This window comes from Triturus cristatus, chromosome 7 (assembly GCF_964204655.1).
Source record: "Triturus cristatus chromosome 7, aTriCri1.1, whole genome shotgun sequence".
In the NCBI taxonomy this organism is placed as follows: Eukaryota; Metazoa; Chordata; class Amphibia; order Caudata; family Salamandridae; genus Triturus; species Triturus cristatus.
In genome coordinates this window covers 189,070,940-189,094,641 of record NC_140590.1, presented here as the reverse complement: position 1 = coordinate 189,094,641, position 23,702 = coordinate 189,070,940, and the positions used below count along the sequence as shown (strand labels likewise).

The following is a 23,702-nucleotide window of genomic DNA, read 5'->3' as shown; positions in this document are numbered from 1 at the left end:
GCTTTACCCCCCCTTTTAGAGCACCCCCACTTTTTTCCCCCACTTAGAACCCTAACTACACCATAGTAACAAACAAACAGTGTAACCTTCCATTAAAATCTACAATGGCGCCAAGTTTCATAATTTTCCATCAACGCTATCAGCCTTCTACCACAGTACAAGAGTGTCTATCAGCACAAAGATGTCTTATCCACAGAAATGTTGTGTAATTTCTGTACCTGTCTGCTGGAACACTCATCACCAAAACGTATTAAAACATGGGAATTTGCCAGAAAAACATGTACCGTACCATAAACTGATTAATAAATGGGCACACTGCCACTGCACCACCCTCTTGCCCATCCTTTCTTAACTTCACAAAATTAAAGAAAGAGCCACACCAAACCTAGAAAACACACTATACCAATTCAAGAACTTAATTTCAACAACCGTCTACCGGAACGCTCATGAGCAAAGCGTATTAAAACATACAAATTAGTGGGTAAAACATATACCATGCCATAGGGAACTTTATAAGTGCTCCCAGTGGTACTACATCACCTTCAGTAGCTCGATATCTGCACATTACTAAATTCTGTGTTTTAATCAGAAACATACCCACCTCTCCCACTCCCACCCCCGCCCTTCCTTAACCGTACGAAATCAAACAGAAACCCCCACCATTCCTAGTAGCGCCACTATACCCATACACAGCCTTAATTTTAACAGGTGTGTGCCAGAACACTTATCAACAAAAAGTATTCAAACATGCAAATTCACAGGAAAAACATAAACAATACCATAGAAAGGTTAATGAATAAGCCCACTCAAACTGCATTACCTTTACTAAATACACATGCCTACAAATGTCCGTCTTATAATCAGCAACATACGCATATACCCCACCCCCACCCATACCCATGCTTAGCCTTACAAAATCAAACAACGAGCCAATGCAGTCCTGTTACCGCCACTATAGCCATAGATAGACTTAATGTCAATAGGTGTCTGCCGGAACGCTCATCAGCAAAAGCTATTAAAACTGACAATTTGCAACTCAAACATACACCATACCATAAGACAGTTTATAAATAGTCACAGTACCACTACACCACCTCAACACCCGCCCTTGCTTAACTTTACGCAATAAAGGAAAGAGCCCAAGCAAATGTAGAAGCGCCACTAGAGCCATAAACAGCCTTAACTTCAACAGATGTCTCCTGAAAAGCTCATCAGCACCCCGTATTAAAACATACACATTGGCAGGTAAAACTTATACTATGCATTAGGGTGCTTTGTAAGTGCTCCCAGTGGTACTACATCAACTTTAGTAGCTCCACATCTCCACGTTACTATATTCTGTATATCAAACAGCAACATAACTGCCTTCCCCACACCCACCCCCGCCCTTGGTTAACAGTACGAAATCAAACTGCAACCCCCCATTACTAGTAGCGCCACTATACCCATACACAGGCTTAATTTTAACATGTGTCTACCGGAACACTTATCAGCAAAAACTATTCAAACATGCAAATTGGCAGCTAAAACATAAACCATCCCATAGCACTGTTTATAAATGGGCCAAGTGAAACTACATTATCTTTAGTAACTACACATGCCCATGTTACAAATATCTGTCTTATAATCAGCAACATACGCACCCCCCTCACCCCCACCCATCCCTTGCTTAACCTTCCGAAATGAAACAACAAGCCCCAGCACTCCCGTTACCGCCACTATAGCCATACATAGACTTAATGTCAACAGGTGTCTGCCAGAACGCTCATCTGCACAACCTATTAAAACCTGCAATTTTGTAACTCAAACATACACCATACCATAAGATGGTTTATAAATAGTCACAGTACCACAACACCACCTCCACACCCGCCCTTGCTTAACTTTACGCAATAAAAGAAAGAGCCCCAGCAAACGTAGAAGCGCCACTATAGCCAAACAGAGGCTTAATTTCAAAAGATGTCTCCTGAAACGCTCATCAGCAAAACGTTTTAAAACATGCAAATTTGTGACTAAAACATATCCCATGCCATAGGGCGCTTTATAAGTGCTCCCAGTGGTACTAGATCACCTTTAGTAGCTCGACATCTGCACGTTACTGTATTCTGTGTTTCAATCAGCAACTTAACCACCTCCTCCACTCCCACCCCCGCCCTTGCTTAACCGTACAAAATCAAACAGAAACCCCCACCATTTCCAGTAGCGCCCCTATACCCATATGCGATGTTAATTTTAACAGGTGTCTGCCAGAACACTTATCAGCAAAAAGTATTCAAACATTTGGCGGGTAAAACATAAACCATCCCATAGCATGGTTTATAAATTGGCCCAGTCGAACTACACCACCTTTACTAGCTAGACATCTATATGTTACGAAAGTCATTTAAACACTCTGTAGAGTGTATAGCAGGGTATGAGGAGAGTAAACAAAGTTCTAATTCCCAAACTTTTGATATACAGTCCCTTTACTGTCTCTATATTAAAGATATTAAATGGAATGAATACATTGATGAGTGTCTCAAAAGTGATAGAGAAGCTCACCATCAGTAAAACACGAACCACTTCAACACCTACATATATCCGCCACAGCGACACAGCCTGACAAATAGTATCACTTATAGTCACATGTAGTTCTCTAATGTCAACAAAGTTATACAGAAAATATACCGCACATTTACATTTTTTTTATCTCTCACACATTTATAAAACATCTCTTCTAAAGAAGCACTCCCCAACTACTTCTATTCTATAATAACAGATAATAATTAATACGCTTACTACCATATATTTTAGTATATCTATCTTTTTATTATTAACTAGTCAGAAACTACAAAAACTATTCACTATACCCAAATTCAAACCTGAAACCATATTCATATTTATCTCAAATTAGGATCACATGATTCAAACTATGCGTACATATAAAAGGAATGTATCACTTTTCCTATGTCCATGTCCTCTCCATGTAATCTCCAAACACTGTACACGGCCCCACTGTACAACAACCTACCCTGACTTACATTCAAACCTACATCTTAGTGTCAAAAATAATACCACAACCTGCCCACATAATATTTCTGCATTTCGTTTTATCGCTTTTAACTTAATAACACATATGTCTCCTACCACCATCCCCACCCCACTATTTCCTCAAAAAGTATCAGTTGCAAACATGCAACATTTTCTTTATCTCCCCAAATACATTACAAACTCAAATTAACTCTGTACCTCATTTTTTTAAAAATACAGTCCTATAAAGATGACAAACTACACTTCTTCTCTGTGAAAAATTTCTAAACATATATAAAATACTTATATAACAACAGCTAAAATGTTATGCATATTTCATAACCAATATCAAACACCACACTTTACTAACACTATAGTACTTTGAAATAAAAAATGCTTTCAAAATTAAAAACATCACCTCAAATACTTAATCAATACTATAAAACACATAACACACCTTGTTCATTTCTAACTCACCTTTGTAGTTCTTATCCAGATTTCAAATGACACGCATACAATTCTCTCTTTCTCTCATAGTACATGTAAAGCTCCGACTTCATCAAGAATGAAACTAGGAATGGCACATTTTCTCTGTAGCTCCACACATAAATTCATGTAAAGAACAAATCAGAATACTTCATTCCTTCAACGACATTCCAAAACCTACCTCCATTGGTTAATTTTGAATTTTCCTCCTGAAAAGCTACATAATATTCCACGCCACATACAGGTCACAAGTTCAACCTATTTTATCACCACACTTACAGGATCCTTCTACGACACCTGCAGGTTAAAAGTTCATCATTTATTTTTTAACCTAACAATATACTTTTGCAACATTTTATCGAACATTCATCGTCACGTGCACGTTAAAAGTTCACAATAGGGGTCAGTAGTTCATCAGCTTCATTCCCAACTCCAGCAGCACCTCACCTTACACCCCCAGCGCCATCAGACCCGTAGGAGTCAGTGCTTTTCACTTTCCAAATACCAAATTAATTTCATACACATGTATTTACCTTTGCACTCTCTATATAACACCCCCTAAGCACCATACACAAGTTACAATGTTTGAAACAAAAGTAACTCCAAGTAGCTATAACTACATGCTGACACTACTTGCACAGATGTGGCACAGCGGCCAGAGCACATGACTTCACAGCATATGACACACAGTTTAGGCTCACGCTTTCATCCCTGAGTCCGGCAGCAGCTCAGCTTAGCAGCATGAGACTCTACACACTACCTCACATACTTTCCATACCCCAGAACTTTCAGACCAGTACGGGTCAGTAGTTCGTCCTAGTAGTTATAAACACATGCTGACACTACTTCCACAGCTGTACTGCAGCAGCGACGGCACATGACTTCACAGCATAAGACACACAATTTAGACTCACGCTTTAATCCCCAAGTCCCGCACCACTTCACCTTAGCAGTATCACACTCTAGGCAATACCTCACTTAATTTTCGTAGCCTAGCACTTTCACACCGGCAGGTATGATTAGTTCACTTCGCACCCCCTCTATAGCACACCCTAAACACCCCACAGAGGTTACAGTGCTCCCACCATCCTATTTCCCGCTTTTTTCGCCCTTTTTTCCCCTTAGTTGCTTCAAGGGAATAACAAAATGGCAGCCAACACTTCCTCCTTCCATGAGACTCTAGACAATACCTCACATATTTTCCGTACCCAGAACTTTCACACCACTACGGGTCAGTAGTTCATCCTAGTAGGTATAAACACAATTTTACGGATTATAGAGTAGCCAAAATTGTGACCATATGCTTCCAATTCGATATGAGCCCGTCTGTACTCATGTAGGAATGATAAAGAAAAATGAAAAGAAATCTAAAACAATGAATATAAATTTCACTTGATATGAATAGGGGGGAATCAACACCTTTATCTTTAATTATTTCTCGTTAGCAGCCATATAAAAAATTCTCTATTTTTGACATATAACATTGTAATTGGTAAATTGTATTTCAGTACATATGAATAGCTTCGAAAAGGAACAGTTCCTTTTACATACATATGAAATTTTCTGTATGGGTAGCCGGAATGAATTGATTGATTTCAATCAACTGTAAAAATAAACACAATTGTGGGACAGTATTTTCTACTACTTAGAATCGATATTGATTATAGTGATGAAATTTGACGTACATTTGTACTAACATGCGATATTTACCTTACATTAAGCCATGAGATCGGCATCATTCTTTTATGTTTATTAATTGTGTTTTGTTTGTGTCACTATTCATTTTCAACAGTGTATGAAAATGTCACAACAACTAATGATATTGGATGATTAGAAATTATATCACAAAGCGAGCATTTATGGAACCAAACGTAATCACGGAAAGTATTTTGTTTATTTCTATAATTACGTTGTTTAAAAATGGCGACTAGAGGGAAGTAGAGTAAACTTGACGAAGGCCGCTCGCCTAATAAAAAGCTTAATAAAAAGTACCAGAAAGTACGGATGGTTGTGCCGCTTTCTTCCGGATTTTGTGGAAGTCAACCCTTGTTTGAAATTTTGTGGCTGTCTGCCGCCACGGCTGGCACCGACGCTTTGGGCAGGGGAACGGCGTTAATGGCAGTACAATTTGGAAGATATATATGTAATGTAGGACTTCCAGTCCCAGAATGCCGAAGGAATAAAACTCACCTGAGTGTAATCCTGCAAAATAAGTGAGAGGATGTACTGGAATTCGTTATGCTGGCCAATTGTGATGAGCATACCTTTGAAAAAGGGCGGAGCCCAAAACGCATCAGGTGACGCAGCAACCACAGATCTTCCCTGACTTTTTAAGAACCCTCCCGTGAGTGCGCCTCAATCGAGGGTACCTTTTTCTTTCACATAATACGGCCAAAGCCAGGTCGGGAGGTGCACCGCCGTGAAGTAACGGATCCGCTGCAGTGCGAACTGTGGCACATGGAGCAGGAGGGCAAGCGGAGGAGATTATATGATCGGATGCTGTGTTTTTAAAAACTGTGCTTTAACAACTGACCAGCAGCCCACACGGGTGTAATGTAGGACTTCCAGTCCCAGAATGCCGAAGGAATAAAACTCACCTGAGTGTAATCCTGCAAAATAAGTGAGTGGATGTACTGGAATTCGTTATGCTGGCCAATTGTGATGAGCATACCTTTGAAAAAGGGCAGAGCCGGAAATGCGTCAGGTGACGCAGCAACCACAGATCTTCCCTGACTTTTTAAGAACCCTCCCGCGAGTGCGCCTCAATCGAGGGTACCTTTTTCTTTCACATAATACGGCCAAACCCAGGTCGGGAGGTGCACCGCCGTGAGGTAACGGATACGCTGCAGTGCGAACTGTGGCACATGGAGCAGGAGGGCAAGCGGAAGAGATTATATGATTGGATGCTGTGTTTTTAAAAACTGTGCTTTAACAACTGACCAGCAGCCCACACGGGTGTAATGTAGGACTTCCAGTCCCAGAATGCCGAAGGAATAAAACTCACCTTAGTGTAATCCTGCAAAATAAGTGAGGGGATGTACTGGATATATATATATATATATATATTACCTACTGGCGTTCACCAGTAGTTAGTTATAGTTAGGACTTAGTATCCTCCAAATATGATAAAAAAACTAAATAAATACTGGCCATGGCCTGGGGGATGGGGTCCTCAGGTCCTCAGGCCGAAATTGGCCTTGGGAGTGGGGCAACGCGTCCCCTCTTTCTGTTTTTTTAAATTAACAAAATAGGGGTCAGACCCTGGGAGATGGGGTCCCCAGGGCCCACAAAATAGGAAAGGAATTCGTTATGCTGGCCAATTGTGATGAGCATACCTTTGAAAAAGGGCGGAGCCCGAAATGCGTCAGGTGACGCAGCAACCACAGATCTTCCCTGACTTTTTAAGAACCCTCCCGCGAGTGCGCCTCAATCGAGGGTACCTTTTTCTTTCACATAATACGGCCAAACCCAGGTCGGGAGGTGCACCGCCGTGAGGTAACGGATCCGCTGCAGTGCGAACTGTGGCACATGGAGCAGGAGGGCAAGCGGAGGAGATTATATGATCGGATGCTGTGTTTTTAAAAACTGTGCTTTAACAGCTGACCAGCAGCCCACACGGGTGTAATATAGGACTTCCAGTCCCAGAATGCCGAAGCAATAAAACTCACCTGAGTGTAATCCTACAAAATAAGTGAGGGGATGTACTGGAATTTGTTATGCTGGCCAATTGTGATGAGTATACCTATGAAAAAGGGCGGAGCCCGAAACGCGTCAGGTGACGCAGCAACCACAGATCTTCCCTGACTTTTTAAGAACCCTCCCGCGAGTGCGCCTCAATCGAGGGTACCTTTTTCTTTCATATATATATATATATATATATATATATATATATATATTCACTTAAAAAACCATAGGTTTCACACATGTTATAGTTAGGTGGACATTTCACTCATAAAAAACCAATGAAATTCCCCCGTTAAAGTTATTTGAGATAACTATAACTCGCGCACCCGCAATCCTCTGCTCATGACGTCACATATTACATAACTCATGACATGGTCAGTGGCATCACTCATGACATCACTGATGACATCATCCTTGTGATAGAGTGGCGGTCGCGCGAGTTATAGTTATCTCAACTAACTATAACGGGGGAATTTCATTGGTTTTTTACGAGTGAAATGTCCACCTAACTATAACATGTGTAAAACCTATGGTTTTTTAAGTGAATTTGCAAGGTTTTTTAAATGCTAATTCCTAACTATAACATGTGTGAAACCTATGGTTTTTACAGTGAATTTGTACGGTTTTTTAAATGCTAAGTTATGTATTTATTATTATATTTTTTATTTATTTATTTTCCAATAAACTAAGTCTTAAAATTATTATTTTTTTTAATGGTTTTTCACCGTGCGTGCATCCCGCAATTTTTTTAAAAAAAATTAAAATGTTTTTATCTGCCTTCGGGGTCCTTCAGGGACCCCCTGACAAAGGCTAGGGGGTCAAGAACTCTCTACCCTGCCCCCTCTTCATGTTCGCCACCTTCCTTTTTCACTCTCGCACTTAAAGCAAACAAAATGGCGGCCGACACTTGATTTCGACCGATTCGAACGTTGACTGACATGTAACTACCAATCAGAATTACGCTCGCGCATGTTAGGGTGCGCGCACGGTGCGCGCACGGAGCGTGCACGGTGCGCGGCTATAGATATTTATATGCATTTAACTGCAATTTTCTCAGGAACTACTGAACAGATTGACTCCATATATGCAAAAGGCACTTCCCTGACCTGAGGACTACCTCTTTGCCAAATTTCAAGTAATTCTGTTCAGCCGTTCGGGCTGTACCTTCGACTAAAGGTCCTATGGGAAAATGCATGGGGAAAACGCATTTTGGGACCCCCCTTTTTTCTCGGCCCCCGCTTGACGAATCCCCCGAGACTTTCAGGGTAGGAGCTGAGAGGAGCGCCCCATTAGTTTTGACAATTTCGCAAAGATTCGTCAACCGGCGCCAAAGTTATTCAAAATAGAACTCGTAAAAAACCAATGAAATTCCACGTTATAGTTAGATCAGGTAACTATAACTTGCGCGACCGCCACTCTATCACAAGGATGATGTCATCAGTAATGTCATGAGTGATGCCACTGACCATGTCATGAGTGATGTATTATTTGACGTCATCAGCAGTGGATTGCGGGCGCGCAAGTTATAGTTACCTGATCTAACTATAACGTGGAATTTCATTGGTTTTTTATGAGTAAAATGTACAGCTAACTATAACATGTGTGAAACCTATGGTTTTTTCAGTGAATTTGCAAGGTTTTTTAAATGCTAATTCCTAACTATAACGTGTGTGAAACCTATGGTTTTTTCAGTGAATTTGTACGGTTTTTTAAATGCTAAGTTATGTATTTATTTTTAATTTTTGCGCGCTTGGTCCTTCATGAACCCCCTGACGAACGCTAGGGGGTCTGCAACTCTCTTCATGGCCCCCTTTTCGTGTTATCAACCTTTTTTTCTCAGTGCGAGAGACAGAAAATGGCGGCCGATACTTCCTGGTTTCGACCGATTCGAATGTTTACTTTGATCTAACAACCAATCAGAAACGCGCTCGCGCACGGCACCGTACGCGTACGGTAAGCTTACCATAAGCGCACGGTAAGCGCACGGAGCGCTGCCACAGATATATATATTGATTTAAATGCTATTTTCTCAGGAACCACTGAACAGATTTACACCAGACCTACAAAAGGCACTTCCTTGACCTTATGGCTACCTCTCTGCCAAATTACAAGTAATTCTGTTCAGCCGTTCGGGCTGTAGCTGTGTCTAAAGGTCCTATGGAAAAATGCATGGGGAAAACGCGTTTTGGGACCGCCCTTTTTTCTCAGCCCCCGCTTGACGAATCACCCCGAGACTTTCAGGGTAGGAGCGGAGCGTAGCGCCTCATTACTTTTGAAAATTTCGCGAGGATTCGTCAACCGGTGCCAAAGTTATTCAAAAAAGAATTTTCAGATTTCCTATGGAAACATGGTCCTAACTATAACTATCTACTGGCGACCGCCAGTAGATAATACATATATATATATATATATATATATATATATATATATATATATATATATATATATATATGACGGGAATCCGCCTGGAGCACACCTGCACGCCAACAATCCAAGAGGAGAGCAGGAACAAACGGAGACCGACCCTGTTAGCGAGTGAGTTGCTTTTCTTTATTTAGTTCACAGCACCGCCTGCATGACGCGTTTCACAGCCTTCCCAGAGGCCTTGATCACATGACGCCATGGGAGTTGTGATCCCGCATTTTAAAGTGCACAATGCTAATTGATAAGATGACATCATTGGCTAATTCAAACATTGCATCAATAGACATAGAAAGGTTATATACATACATTGGAGCAAGGATAGGAACGGGGAGCTGGCAACAAGGGCACCTGCGTTAAATGATTTGAAAGTGCTAAAGTGCAAATTTCATTAAATAACACAATTTATAAAAATATGCTATATATATATATATATTACCTACTGGCGTTCACCAGTAGTTAGTTATAGTTAGGACTTAGTATCCTCCAAATATGATGAAAAAACTAAATAAATACTGGCCATGGCCTGGGGGATGGGGTCCTCAGGCCGAAATTGGCCTTGGGAGTGGGGCAACGCGTCCCCTCTTTTCGTTTTTTTTAAATTAACAAAATAGGGGTCAGACCCTGGGAGATGGGGTCCCCAGGGCCCACAAAATAGGAAAGGAAGGGTGGCCACACAGCCCCCCTTCTAAAATATATATATATTTTTTTAAAAAGCCTGCATTGTGCCAGAGGCCCCGCCCCCTCCCAGCAACACTCTGCAAACACGCCCTGTGCCACATTTTAAGTTGGGAAATTAATTCCGCCTTTAATCCTGAGGGTCCCTGGGGGCCCACTAGCCCACCAGGTACCTCCAGGAAGCGCCACATGGCTGCCTTGCAGAGAGGTGGTCCGAGGCTGTGCCCTCTTTTACACCTCTCTGCAATGCAGCTCTGTGGCACTTACTGGAGGTACCTGGTGGGCTAGTTGGACCCCAGCGGCCCTCAGGATTCAAGGGGACTTAATCCCCAACTTAAAAGGCATCACTGGGCACATTTGCACAGTGGTGAAGGGAGGGGGCCGGGCCTCATGTGACAAGTGTGCAAACATCCTCCCTGGCATGTTTTAAGTTGAGGGATTAAGTCTCCTTGCATCCTGAGGGTCCCTGGGGGCCAACTAGCCCACCAGGTACCTTCAGTAAGTGCAAAAGTGTTGCGTTGCAGAGAAGTGTAATAAGGGATGTGGCCTCGGACCACCTCTCTGCAACGCAGCTCTGTGGTGTCTACCCATGTATTCAAGCAATAGCCCAGGCACTAACACATGCCCTGTTACAATCCCCTGAGCACTTCTGATGCAGTCTACCCATCTCCGTGTCACTACCCATGCACTCCTCCAATCACTCAGCCAGTTCCATGTCCTTATCCAATCACTCCGCCAAAACCCAAGCACTTATAAATTCACCATGCACTCTCCTTGTAGTACTGTAATCATCCAGTCACTACCCATGTACTCATGCAAAGGCCCAGGCACTAACACATGCACTGCTACAATCCCCTGAGAACTACTGATGCAGTCCAGCCATCTCCTTGTCACTACCCATGCACTCCACCAATCACCCAGCCAGTTCCATGTTCTTATCTAATCACTGCACCAAAACATAAGCACTTATAATTTCACCATGCACTTTCCTTGCAGTACTTTAATCATCCAGTCACTACCCATGTACTCATGCAATGACCCAGGCATTAACTCATGGCAAATACAGAGGAGGTCATGCTAATCCCAGGCGTACCCCAATGCATAATGTTCCCTAGTGTATGTAGGTGTTTTCACTGTATTCTAAGTGTCTTTTTAGCATAGCACTGGCTCTAGGATGGTTAGTCAGAGTCAGTTACCACCAGTACCCGTCAGCAAAAAGTTGGGGGCACAGGAGGACTTTCTGCTCCTCTGTTGGTTCTTCCTGCACATCTCTTGCTTCTTCCTGCACTTTTCTTCATCTTTATGAACTTCTGTTGCCTCTTTCTGCATTTGTCTTGCTTCTTTCTGCGCTTTTCTTCCTCTTTCTTCACATGTCCTACCTTTGTAGGCATAGTTAGAAATTGGCATTTAAAAAACCTTTGAAATTTACTGAAAAAACTATAGGTTTCAGGGACGTTATAGTTAGAAATTAGCATTTAAAAAACCTTAGAAATTCACTGTTAAAACCATAGGTTTCAGGGATGTTATAGTTAGAAATTAGCATTCACAAAACCTTAGAAATTCACTGAAAAATCCATAGGTTTCAGCCATGTTATATTTACAAACTAGCATTTAAAAAACCTTAGGAATTCACTGAAAAAACCATAGGTTTCAGGGACGTTATAGTTAGTTGGAAATTGCACTCATATAAAACTAGAGAAATTTGCCCATTATAGTTAGTTGAGTTAACTATAACTCGTGCCCCCGCAATGCACTGGTGATGACATCACATATTACATCAGTCATGACATGGCCAGTGACATCACTCATGACATCACTGATGACATCTCAAATAACATCACTGATGACATCATTCACATGATAGGCTGACACACCTCCTCACACTCTAACATAACCTTTAAAACACGTACTCTAAAATACAGACTACCATTTTCGAAACCATAGACACACCAATAGCAGATACTAGATACCCATCCACTGATTCCTATCTATATATTGTGAGCCAGACATACACTCATACAGTCACTCATGCATGCTGTCACTCATCATTACATCAGTATAATATCCACTCATACACCTATACATACACTCACACAGTGCTACTGATCCATAGAGTTACTAACACATCTACCCAGTCATGCCAAACATCAATCATACACCCATGTACTCACTTATTCAGATATATACACACCACCTGACTTATTTATACACACACCACCTCCCTTACTTATATAGATGCTAACACATACTTACTCTCTTATACAATCACTAATACAAGTACACATTCATGTATGTAGACACTCTTGCAATCACTCTCTATCACGTATAGTCAATGATATACCCCAACACTCACATATACTGTCTAAAACATATATAGTTACTCACATATATACAACTGAGACATCAATTCACTAATCAACATACCTGTACACACAGTCAGCTACTCATACAGCCCTTCCGAGATGCACTTTTGAATCTATACAACCAGTGAATCAGCCATTCAGACATGTATGCACAGAGTCAGACACCCCCCACCCACCCACATAGACACTCAGACACCCATACAGATACTCATACAATCAATCAATAGCCCCTATAGACACTGATGTAGCTACTCGCCAACCCATGCACCTGCTTACACACCAACTGAGAGACTAATGTAGACATTCACACAGTTTAGTCACTAACCCATGCATTCAGTAACATGTGTTCAATCAGTGACTTATACAGTCAGTCATGCATCTACTAAATAATCCATTCAGGCACTTCTACATCCACTCATTCTTCAATAGACCTTGGCATAGATATATATGAAAAATATTTAAACTTTACAGAAACACACATTCACTGAATGATGTCATCAGAGATGTCATCAGTGATGTCATGAGTGATGTCACTGACCATGTCATGAGTGATGTAATATGTGATGTCATCACCAGTGCATTGTGGGCACGTGAGTTATAGTTAGCTCAACTAAGTATAACAGGCAAATTTCTCTGGTTTTATATGAGTCCAATGTCCAACTAACTATAGTTGGACATACTATCACTCACAAATCACCCAAAAATACTTATAATATAAAAAGAACAGAAGAATCAAAGTACATTAATGATTACAATCCAGTAATTTTGAAGATCTGGAATACAAATATGGACATACAATATGTTGCAGATAACTTAATTCCTGTTCCTAGCATACTATCCAAATAGAAGTCCATACCTGGAAAACGTATGTCTATATGAAATATTGCAACATTATAGTTTTAGAAAAAATGTTACAGACAAAATAAATAAAGTTAAATATGCTGTAATTGGATCTGATGGATGTTTCTTAAAGAATGCAAAAGGAAATGTGATTAATCACAGGAAATTTAGTTGTGATACTCCAGATAAGAGAGAGTTTTTGTATTTAGCTCTTCTCCAACTCTTCAAACCTTGGAGGAGTGAAATGGAACTACTTGGAACTTTGGACTGCTGTGAAGATTCTTTCAAAGCATGTACAGACATTGCTACCAGTGAGGCCCGCCCAGACCACGCATCATCGCAGGGTGCGCACATGCTGAGTGCTTCAGGTGCCACTAACTCACTGCAACATAAGTCATCACCACGTGGACTTATTCAGGCACAATTCAACGCCAGCAGCAACACATGGTGCCACTAACCCTGTTCAACACAAGCCCGTGACACATGGTGCCACTATCCCTGTTCAACACAAGCCAATCCCATATGTGTAACTGTGTCCTGAGTCCTGAATGGCAGTGACCCCAAGTCTGTGGCAGCGACCACAGCAGCATACTTCCTCTGATTAGTTTGGCATATTTCCATATGCAAGGCCGGCAACACATGGTGCCACTAACCCTGTTCAACACAAGCCGATCCCACATGTGTAACTGTGTCATGAGTCCTAAATGACACTGACCCCAAGTCTGTGGCAGTGACCACAGCAGCATACTCCCTTTGATCAGTTAGGCATATTTCCATATGCAAGGGCAGTGGCACGTGGTGCCACTAACCCTGTTCAACACAAGCCGATCCCACATGTGTAACTGTGTCCTGAGTCCTGAATGGCAGTGACCCCAAGTTCATGGCAGCAACCACCAACCTATGCATGTGGCTCTGGGCCCTTGCTCACCACAACCTCTGGCCTACACAGCGGTCAGCAGGACTCACAATTCAGATACAGTCACGATTGCAGATGACACAGTCAGGCATATTTGCATATTCAAGGCCGGCGACATGTGGTGCCACTAACCCTGTACAACACAAGGCGCGACACGTGGTGCCACTAACCCTGTTCAATACAAGCCAATCCCACATGTGGAACTGTGTCCTGAGTCCTGAATGACAGTAACCCCAACTTTGTGGCAGTGACCACAGCACCAGACTCCCTTCAGTTTTATTTGTTGCTGTTATGTTTAGATCAAATATTTTATATGTAAATCTATACATGACTAAAATTCTTGTTTGTCCAACTGCACAGCGATAATTCTGGGCCCAAGAAGGTTGTTGGGGGTATGTTGGTAATGTGGGAAGAGGGTGCGTTACCTGCTGATGTGGGGAGAGGCAGCGTGAAAGGGGTATCTTTCACATAAATAACTCCGGTATGTTTTCAGAAATGCCTTGGACAGATTCCAGCTGACGGACTGAATCACAAAATGGCTTTTCAATGCTTATGTAGTGTGACTTATGAACAGTTCGCACCCAGGCTTGCAGAGGGACAACTGCGGCCCGTCCGCTCAACTCACAGATGCCGTACTACGAACCATCCGCTCCCAAAGGAACAGCAGCGTAGTAGCTGGCAGAGTTACAGGCAAAGCAGCATACTAGCTCGCAAAGGTAGAGTGCTGCAAGCCGACGGACTGGCTTCTAAGGACATAGCTGCGAAGTGGTGATGTTGGGCAGAGGGAGCGTGAAAGGGTTATCTCGAACAGACAGAGCTCCAGTATATTAAATTGCCCCCGGGACCTATCTTTTATATTTTCACTCAATGTGAAAAAGCACGCTTTCTGGACCAAGACCTTTCTCCCTGTCAAATTTGGCGTAATTCCGTTCAGCAGTTTGACCTGTAGCCTTGTCTAAAGTTTCCTATGGGAAATCCATTCACACCCCCCACATAGTTACCTGTCGCAGGCGTACTCGCTGTTGGTGTGCAGGTCAGTGGTCTAGTTGTCAACATCTCACGGCCACTCCCTGAGGGCAGGTTTGCACACACACCACACCCATCCGGCACATGCGTCACAGGCCATGTGACCACGCAAATATAATGCATCGACAACGTCACATCCTTTATTGCCGGTGGTGACTGGATGGCAGACGCTCCACGGGTCTGAATCATAAAGAGTCCGTGAAGAGTTGCGTAGAGGGTTAGTTGCACCCTGAGCTGCGTGGCCGTCAGGGACCTACTTCCACGTGGTGCGGACTTGACTTGCACAGGGTTAGTGCCACCCGAAGCTGATGTGGTCATCAGGGGCCTACCACCACTTTGCGCCGACTTGAGTTGCACAGGGTTAGTCGCACCCTAAGTTGTATGGCCGTCAGCCGCCTACCACCACGTGGCGCTGACTTGCGTTGCACCGGGTTAGCGGCCCCAAAAGCTGATGTGGTCTCCGCCATTGATGACTCGTGACTCAGCGATATGTGTGAGATCTGCCGGGCCGCGGAGAAGCTGATGTGGTCTCTGCCATTCATGACTCAGGACTCAGCGACATATGTGTGATTTGCCGGCCCACGGAACTTTGACGGGCATGTGGAGTGTCCACTGGTAGACACTCCAGTGGCAGCAGGTAATTATTTGGTCATGGCTGCGCAGGGGTTTCTAGACGGGTTTCTAGAAAACATATATATATTATCATGTGTTAGAGGCTGACAAGTACAGTAAAATAATATGACATGAGTATAAACCCACTGGGGTTGAATTATCAATGGGTGCAAGTTCAGATAATTTAGCAAATCGGTGATTGCTGTTTATTGTAGTTTATTTTGTTAATGCACCCGTTTGTTGCAGCCAAATCAACAATACTACTTTAATGTGTAAATCTGGAATAGTACATCCTAAGAAAGGTGCAAAATGAATTGATACACAATATGGACAAAAGTCTTTTTTCTTTGTTTATGATGAGCACATATCACATGGCAAGTTCTTTTTTAGAGCAGGAAGTAACATTTAACTCACCCGTGATCAAGGAGCATTGAGGCTCCGAAACGCGTTGGGTTGGTGCAGGCTGCACATTAAATAAATCATGGTGAAAATTGAAGCCACAGTACTGGTTTTCTTTGACTGTTAAGAAGTTAAATTCAGCCATAAAGAACAGGTTCGTGTTTGTTGTTTAGGGGTTCGCTACCCTGCCGCTGGCTCGCCGAAAAAAAAGAAGCTCGGGCTGAGCGACTCATACAAGATGATATATATATATATATATGTATATATATATATATATAGCAGCGCGTCTTCTTACCCCTTACGATGAGCCACTGAAGAAAGGAAATAATCCTGAAACGCGTCTGGCTGTACTTTGATGCTCTATCCTAGTGTGGTGACTGCTGGCAAGTTGACGATCAATAAAATAATTGAACGATACCTGTTTCCTGTGGCCTCTCTCGTTGGTGCTTCCTGGATGTTGGATATGTTACGGCTTTGCACAGCCGCTGAGAGACGCCCACTGCTAATCTTGCGGGTCCGGTTTGGCTCAAACTCAGAGCTACACACATCGGGAGGAATCTGTGTCAGGCGGCATTACAGGGTTGCAGCCTGCACAAAGTTCAAGATCTACGACTGCAAAGCAGGGCAGCCACAACGCTTCGAGAAAGCTTCAACCCACATGGGTTTTATTTTCGTTATTGAAGGAGGACTGAATGCGCACCCACTGGGGTTAAATTGTGTAGCGCAAGGGAACACCCACTGAGGTTATACTGTGAATGGACTACAACCACCATGAAGCTGTGGTGACAGCCACGCCCACTGGGGCGGGTGGTTGCGATCTTTAAAACTGCGCGTGAGCAGCGCGTCTTCTTACCCCTTACGATGAGCCACTGAAGAAAGGAAATAATCCTGAAACGCGTCTGGCTGTACTTTGATGCTCTATCCTAGTGTGGTGACTGCTGGCAAGTTGACGATCAATAAAATAATTGAACGATACCTGTTTCCTGTGGCCTCTCTCGTTGGTGCTTCCTGGATGTTGGATATGTTACGGCTTTGCACAGCCGCTGAGAGACGCCCACTGCTAATCTTGCGGGTCCGGTTTGGCTCAAACTCAGAGCTACACACATCGGGAGGAATCTGTGTCAGGCGGCATTACAGGGTTGCAGCCTGCACAAAGTTCAAGATCTACGACTGCAAAGCAGGGCAGCCACAACGCTTCGAGAAAGCTTCAACCCACATGGGTTTTATTTTCGTTATTGAAGGAGGACTGAATGCGCACCCACTGGGGTTAAATTGTGTAGCGCAAGGGAACACCCACTGAGGTTATACTGTGAATGGACTACAACCACCATGAAGCTGTGGTGACAGCCACGCCCACTGGGGCGGGTGGTTGCGATCTTTAAAACTGCGCGTGAGCAGCGCGTCTTCTTACCCCTTACGATGAGCCACTGAAGAAAGGAAATAATCCTGAAACGCGTCTGGCTGTACTTTGATGCTCTATCCTAGTGTGGTGACTGCTGGCAAGTTGACGATCAATAAAATAATTGAACGATACCTGTTTCCTGTGGCCTCTCTCGTTGGTGCTTCCTGGATGTTGGATATGTTACGGCTTTGCACAGCCGCTGAGAGACGCCCACTGCTAATCTTGCGGGTCCGGTTTGGCTCAAACTCAGAGCTACACACATCGGGAGGAATCTGTGTCAGGCGGCATTACAGGGTTGCAGCCTGCACAAAGTTCAAGATCTACGACTGCAAAGCAGGGCAGCCACAACGCTTCGAGAAAGCTTCAACCCACATGGGTTTTATTTTCGTTATTGAAGGAGGACTGAATGCGCACCCACTGGGGTTAAATTGTGTAGCGCAAGGGAACACCCACTGAGGTTATACTGTGAATGGACTACAACCACCATGAAGCTGTGGTGACAGCCACGCCCACTGGGGCGGGTGGTTGCGATCTTTAAAACTGCGCGTGAGCAGCGCGTCTTCTTACCCCTTACGATGAGCCACTGAAGAAAGGAAATAATCCTGAAACGCGTCTGGCTGTACTTTGATGCTCTATCCTAGTGTGGTGACTGCTGGCAAGTTGACGATCAATAAAATAATTGAACGATACCTGTTTCCTGTGGCCTCTCTCGTTGGTGCTTCCTGGATGTTGGATATGTTACGGCTTTGCACAGCCGCTGAGAGACGCCCACTGCTAATCTTGCGGGTCCGGTTTGGCTCAAACTCAGAGCTACACACATCGGGAGGAATCTGTGTCAGGCGGCATTACAGGGTTGCAGCCTGCACAAAGTTCAAGATCTACGACTGCAAAGCAGGGCAGCCACAACGCTTCGAGAAAGCTTCAACCCACATGGGTTTTATTTTCGTTATTGAAGGAGGACTGAATGCGCACCCACTGGGGTTAAATTGTGTAGCGCAAGGGAACACCCACTGAGGTTATACTGTGAATGGACTACAACCACCATGAAGCTGTGGTGACAGCCACGCCCACTGGGGCGGGTGGTTGCGATCTTTAAAACTGCGCGTGAGCAGCGCGTCTTCTTACCCCTTACGATGAGCCACTGAAGAAAGGAAATAATCCTGAAACGCGTCTGGCTGTACTTTGATGCTCTATCCTAGTGTGGTGACTGCTGGCAAGTTGACGATCAATAAAATAATTGAACGATACCTGTTTCCTGTGGCCTCTCTCGTTGGTGCTTCCTGGATGTTGGATATGTTACGGCTTTGCACAGCCGCTGAGAGACGCCCACTGCTAATCTTGCGGGTCCGGTTTGGCTCAAACTCAGAGCTACACACATCGGGAGGAATCTGTGTCAGGCGGCATTACAGGGTTGCAGCCTGCACAAAGTTCAAGATCTACGACTGCAAAGCAGGGCAGCCACAACGCTTCGAGAAAGCTTCAACCCACATGGGTTTTATTTTCGTTATTGAAGGAGGACTGAATGCGCACCCACTGGGGTTAAATTGTGTAGCGCAAGGGAACACCCACTGAGGTTATACTGTGAATGGACTACAACCACCATGAAGCTGTGGTGACAGCCACGCCCACTGGGGCGGGTGGTTGCGATCTTTAAAACTGCGCGTGAGCAGCGCGTCTTCTTACCCCTTACGATGAGCCACTGAAGAAAGGAAATAATCCTGAAACGCGTCTGGCTGTACTTTGATGCTCTATCCTAGTGTGGTGACTGCTGGCAAGTTGACGATCAATAAAATAATTGAACGATACCTGTTTCCTGTGGCCTCTCTCGTTGGTGCTTCCTGGATGTTGGATATATATATATATATATATATATATATATATATATATATATATATATAAAGCCACAAGTATAATGTAAGCTAGACGACCACTACTATATAGTAGTGGTTTCACTTTATATGCTCACCTTGCATTGTAAAGGCATCGATTTTAAAGGTACATGCATGGTGAAAGCTTGCGTGGTAAAGGCAATATGTGGTAAAGGACATATGGTAAAGGTATGCATTGTAGGTAAACATGCATTCGAAAGTCATACTACCATTTATATAGCACAAAACGAGTTGTGTAGTGTTAGAACTTCACATGAAGGCTTACCTTGAAAGCATCTTAAAACCTGGCTTTTCACTCAGCCTTGTGTTCATTTCTCGGCGGGACAGGCTTTCTTTCTCTTAAACTGATTTTAGCACTGAGATGCCTTTTGAGGTGGTTGTTGCACTTTATTATGGCCAACCTAATTTATTAATTAGTATTTAAAGCATGAGACCCTTCTACTAATTTTACCTATTTAGAGTTGCATGGTAAGGGAAAGTTTGTCCTCCACCAGACTATGCACATGTTATCGGAAAGTCCACTGATGGACTCACCTCTGGTTTTGGCACATACTCCAGCAATCTGCAGATTCCATATTATCAGTAAACTGTCAAGCAGGTCCTGAAGGTTTGTGTGGAAAAATAGCAGAAGCATCATTCCAGGTAGAGGCTATGCAGGGACGAAAAAAGCATTATTAGAATAATCATAATTAAAAGGTTATCCTTGTAATTTGTGTTCCACTTGAGCTTACCATGTTCCTAATAAAATTCCTCCTCTGATTCCTTCACAGCACCGACAGTGTCAGCACGTGAGATTAAGGCCTGCAGAAGCCTGCAGACTCCAGACGACAGGAAAACTACTTGAAGGAACCATTGAGAGCACTCTTTCATTAACATGTCACTTGCCACAGACACCTCATTACAGAACCTATCCCCTAGCATTTTAAGGAGGAGGAAAGACGACGGGAGCAGAACAGCAAACACTGAGCACACTATTTTACTTTTTAGGGTTTAACTTCAGAGGCAACATTTGTTAGCCCCAAGAGGTATGGGTTCTTCTATGCAGAACGCCCACATGTAAGCCATGGTCATGAGTACGGCTCTCCACTAGGAGCACCTTCTTAAAGAATACATTAATGTCTGACTTCATTAGTACTCGTGGACTTTCTTCTTTTATCCTATAAGTCTACAATATTTATCCAGAACATGATTTAGCCAGTGCTGCATGTATATCATTGCTTAGGCTGTTAATGGCTGTGAGCAGTTGAACATGAGACAAAGATTTGATAGTCTTAACCAAGACACAGACTAGCGAGTTGGGAAACCGATTCATTTACAGGATTAAACATACAAAGCCAACAGATCCGGATTACACGGAGATTTGTATACAAAGGCATTCATGTAAAGTGGGAAACATACGTGAAGTGATGCATGATGCCATTGTATCATTAGAAACACAGTGCAGTTCAATGTTTTATTGTTATTTGTAATGAAAAATATAGGAAACAGAGATATTATCATAACAAATGAGTAAAAGGAACTTAAAATATGTTTAAATATGTTTATGGGAGAATTATATTCTTATACATTTAAAGTTTTTTATGGTATTCCTATTAAAATATGAACTAGACTATGTAGAAGTTGCACTGTTTATTTAAAGTAGATGGATTCTGTTGAAGAAGATATTAAAATGGAGAAGCATACTTATTTCTACAGAGAGCGTATTTCACAAAAAAGAGACGCTGCCACTTGCCATACGTTTACACTTTTTGCAAATTCACAAACAAAAGCAAGGCACTGGAACGCCATATGGGTTTCATGTAGTGTATAGTTGTACTACAGAAAGACTGGCTGATTTGAATATGCACATGTTTTCTCAAAGTGGATAATATTTGTCCCTTTCTACAACCCCACCACGTTTGTGGTTGATCCATTCCCATTCTCATTCTGAAAAAGGAGTTAAACCAACTGTTTCCTGAAGTAAAACTCAGACCATATCCAGGTTTGGACATGGTCAGATAGGACTTTGTGAATGCTCACAGACTTTTAAGTTTGTGAACATTCACAAACTGCCACTCCTAGCTGCTCTTTGGCACTCACACTCTCCACCCCTTTTGTGGGATTTCCTGCTAAGTAATTCTGTGCATTTGTGGTGGATAATTACAAAGCACGAAAACCACTTACACTTTCATGTATGCATTTTTTTGATAGCTGTCAGGAATAACATGTAAATAGCTCCATGATTACGGGGAAGCACCGTTTAGACCGAAGCCGGAATCACGCTATGCCTTCACAATGCCATAAATAGAACAAACCCGTAGTTAGCATGCATTAATTTAGCACGCAAGTCCTTTCAACGGCTTGCTTTAAGGGGGTGCATAGGTGGAGTGGTGTTGGATTATATGTCCTACACCTTCTCTACTGTTGAGTAGACTTGATTTTGAAGAGTAGATGATACTATTCCATAGTCCAGCGCCCCCTAAGCCAAATCGTTGTAATGACTTGCATGCTAAAGGAACGCATCATAATGTCGCATTCGTTCTAGAGCCGGCGTTGTAAATGCATGTGTGCTTAACGTCATACAAGCCTGATTATGACCCAGGATCTCTACTGATGCATTATTTGAGCCTTATCTGTGTATGCAAGGAAGGATTTGTTGTTGCCCATTGCTTTTTCTAGATTGCTTTAATGACATATGTGAGGCAAAATGTCGTGCTTCACAGTTCTTCTTTACCTGTCCAAAGAGTGTTTCTCCTGTGAGAAGGTGGCCTGATGTATGCTGTCCACTAGTTCTAGTGGGCACCTTGTATCAGTCCAAACAACCCCTTATGGTGATAGGTTAAAGACAACCTTTATTGAAAGCTATCCTAGTGGTAGCTATGGAGAGCAGCCGTCAGGCTGAAGGAATGTAAAGCAGATTGTTTTACCAGTCTATAATCTCTTGAATGATCAAATGAAAAGACAACCACACCAGGTATATTTTCAAAATATATGTATTTAAGATAAAAACACACCCCTCTAGTCTCTTTATGACACTGGAGTTCGAAGTACTTTGTTTAAAAGTCAGCAATTATCAGTAATAGAACAAATACACGTTTGGGCCCTGGGGCGTACGAAACCATATACCAAAAATGTTGTATAAGAACCACGACTGGAATAGACACTAGGCCTATAGCCTGTACAATCGCTTGGACCCCAAGGAACCACACAAGGTAGTGACACAGGGGACCCACGGGGACTGTATGCAGTGTGAAAACACAACCACGGGTTCCCGTTATCTTCTATGGGCAATTTCACGGTTAGAAATTTAAAGATTAGGGACACTTCTAATCGAGTCAGGACCAAACCCTTTTGGACTTAAGAAGTTCTAGGGCTAGCACCCATGAGAGCACCGGAGTACTCGAGTTACCTCACCAAAGGAAGCCGGGTGCGTAGGTGTCTTTTGGTGTTAGGTTGCGTCGTCGATTTCAATGGGAGCCTGAAAAGAACTGCTGCTCCCGTGAAGAGGAGAAGTATCCGAAGAGATCCAACCCTGGATTAAGGATGGAAGGAACCTGAAAGCAGAGGGGACAGAGTCTGGGTCACTAGCCAGTGACAAGGGCAGGATGGACCAATGCCCACAGATGTTGGGTGCTTCAGGTGAGTTGATGGGTGTCTTGACTCTTTAGCCACGAGGTCCAGGAGGCGTTGATGAAGTCCACGAGCCGGATTTGAGCTGTCCCACAAAGTTTGTTGAGTGCTGCGGTGTCGGCGACTAGGATGGACCCAACAAGCCTTGGCAACGGCAAGTCACTGGATTCAGAGAAAGGACTACGGTGCAGACCAGCAAGGTCTGAGGGTCTCACCCAGCAAGGGTAAGTCAGGGCACATCTGAAGCAACCAGGTAAGCCCAATTAGAAAAGAAGTTGCCTTCGTGGGGACCTGCTAGCCAACGGGCTAGTGATCACGAAGGAGCCTTGAGTGGTCGTACTTGAAGCCGGCCCACTGGTCACTCGTGG

General features: G+C 43.2%; 1 protein-coding gene across 2 annotated transcripts in view; it reads left to right on the top strand.

Moving 5' to 3' along the window:
* Window positions 1-21,334, top strand: part of LOC146809183 (uncharacterized) — a 214,040-nt gene extending 192,706 nt beyond the window's left edge. For both annotated transcript variants that reach the window (XM_085614302.1, XM_085614303.1), the window contains one exon: window positions 20,496-21,334. Coding sequence is in view for 1 of the 2 variants with exons in the window: in XM_085614303.1 (XP_085470429.1) it covers window positions 20,496-20,517 (22 nt within the window). In the remaining variant the exon portion in view is untranslated. The remainder of the gene's footprint in view (window positions 1-20,495) is intronic.
* The last annotated feature ends 2,368 nt before the right edge of the window (window positions 21,335-23,702 follow it).